Here is a 2,411-nt window from a genome sequence, read left to right as displayed (position 1 = left end):
ATCAGGAAATCAATGAAATCAGTGGAGCTAGAAAGCTTCAACTAAAGGGGTGGTAGAAAATATTTCTCCAGCTCGCCTTTCCACTTATAATAGTGTCTTTACCAGAACCATCACCCCTCTCCTAGCTATTCAATCTCAATATGATATGAATCATGCTGCCGTTGAATTTTGGGACGAAGAACGCCATGTTTTTCGCTTCGGAGAGACGAAAATAACTCCTCTTCTGGAAGAATTGGAGGGTCTATTAGGTCTTCTTAAACGAGGCTGTGTGATTACTCCTGTTGACCCAAGGGCAACAGATGCGGTCATGAGGGGTTTGCTAGGTATACCATTAAATATGGAAAGCAATTATCGCTTGCTTGATATTTTAATGTTAGAGAACTTCCTTGAAACTTTCTCTTTATCTCATTGGAAATTTCCCAACAATGAAAATTTCCAAAAGTGTCAAGAAAGAGTTTGCATCCTTTTATTGCTTGGCCTTTTCTTACTCAAAGAATCATTATTTTCCTGTCATTTTCTCTACCTTTCTTTGTTGTCACAGATTGAGTTAGGGAACCGTTTAGGGCCTCTTATCTTAGGGGAACTTATGATGGGGTTTGACCATCTGAAACAAAATCCAGGGGGTTTTGTTAAAGTGTGTCCAATTGTGCTTCAACTCTGGTTATGTGAGAAATTCAAGTTGTCTAGACAACCTATTTGAATTCCTTACAAAACCCAACATATTCGGGAGAGAGGTTTTTTTCCCTATATTACGTCAATGTTGTAACCATGGTGCATGGACAGACCTCTTTACCGAAGCTGATGTGGAATGCATCATTTCGTTTCTCAACATAGATTCCATAACAATTGGCAGTAGCAGGCGCAGAGGTGTTCAACTCCACGGATTTTGTCACGTCACCTTATATCTTCCTTGGAGATGCTTGAGACAAGCGGGCCAACTCCAACGACTCCTAGAACTCCATGAGCTTCTAGTGGTACCTTGTACCACCTAAGAAATTGGTAATGTGGAAGCTCTTAGGGAATCATCTCGTGTATGGCAATTTGCACGAATGCTACCAGCACTTCCAGTTCTTGAAGATGATGTTCCTACCGCGTCCTACATAACATGGTTGTTTGAGGACCTCGATGACGATACTTAAACAAATCCTTAGTAGGATTTCCTTATTGTACTTCAATACTTGCACTCGTGTTTTCCTTGTTTTTGTATTTTTAATTCCAAAAGAAGAAATCATATCCGTAGGCATCGGTCTTTCGGGTATGGTGTACATGGTTATTGTTTTCATGGTTTTTTTTTTTTTAAATGGCTGTAATCTCGCCAAAAAGCGAGGGAGTTTGTGTTAAGTTGGGATAAAAAATAAAACTGTTTATTTGTTGTAATCATATTTTGTTAAGTATCGACTTGATCATGATCTTTTAATAATAATGAATATTTCTACATGACCCTTAAGCATGCAATGCAAACATGAATGAAATCTAAACTTTAACATGATACACATATACCTATCTAAAGCTAGTAGGAGATTCACGTTGTTTTTTTTTTTTTTTTTTTTTTTTTTTTTTTTTTTTTTGCGAATCTCTCAAATACAACACTGTACCAATCAAGCATAATACTTTTTTAACTGATCAAGGTTGGTGAAATGAACAAACTCATTTCCATCAAGATCCATCAATTTTACTGCTCCTGCTGGTGTAAGATGTTTGACCAGGAACGGACCAGACCAGTTTGGCTTGAACTTTCCACGCGGATCATGAATCGGTGCTCAATTTTCCTTAAGTACCAAATCTCCTTCTTGTATATTCCTTTCCTTGACCTTTTTATTAAAAGCCCGAGCTATGCATCTTTGATAAAGTTGAATGTTGTAAAGGGCTTGTAACCTTCGTTCACTTGCTAAAGAAAGCTCATCATATCGTTCTTTAAACCATTGTTCTTCAGATATCTCGCTTTCATTCATTACGCGAAGCGATTGGATCTCTATTTCGATTGGAAGAAGTGGATCCATTCCATATACCAAAGAATATGGAGTAGTCCCAGTTGGCGTTCGAATATAAATTCTATATCCGCATAGTGCATAGGGCAGTTTATCAAGCCATTCTTGAGCCCTATCCGTCATCTTGGCGATTATTATCTTAATGGTTTTGTTAGCTGCTTCAACAGCTCCATTGGTTTGAGGACGATATGGCGATGATTGGTGATGCCTGATTTTGTACTTCTCAAGGGTTTATTTAAGATGGCCTTCAAATTGTGAACCATTGTCGAAAATAATTTCAAAAGGTACCCCATACCGACATATAATGTTATTGATCACAAACTTTGAAACTTGTTTTGCCCCTAGTTCTGAATATGATGATGCCTCCACCCATTTTGAAAAATAATCAACAGCAACCAATATATATTGATGCCCGTTCGAAGC

General features: G+C 37.9%; 1 protein-coding gene across 1 annotated transcript; it reads right to left on the bottom strand.

Annotated features, from left to right (window-relative positions):
- Positions 1-1,760: 1,760 nt before the first annotated feature.
- Positions 1,761-2,111, bottom strand: LOC145565245 (uncharacterized). The gene has a single exon (XM_081625311.1). The coding sequence runs from the start codon at positions 2,109-2,111 to the stop codon at positions 1,761-1,763; it is 351 nt and encodes a 116-aa protein (XP_081481437.1).
- Positions 2,112-2,411: the final 300 nt, after the last annotated feature.

Source organism: Chenopodium album, chromosome 10 (genome assembly GCF_948465745.1).
Source record: "Chenopodium album chromosome 10, dcCheAlbu1.1, whole genome shotgun sequence".
In the NCBI taxonomy this organism is placed as follows: Eukaryota; Viridiplantae; Streptophyta; class Magnoliopsida; order Caryophyllales; family Amaranthaceae; genus Chenopodium; species Chenopodium album.
Note: the sequence above shows the minus strand (reverse complement) of the source record. Positions and strands in the feature narration are given on the sequence as shown.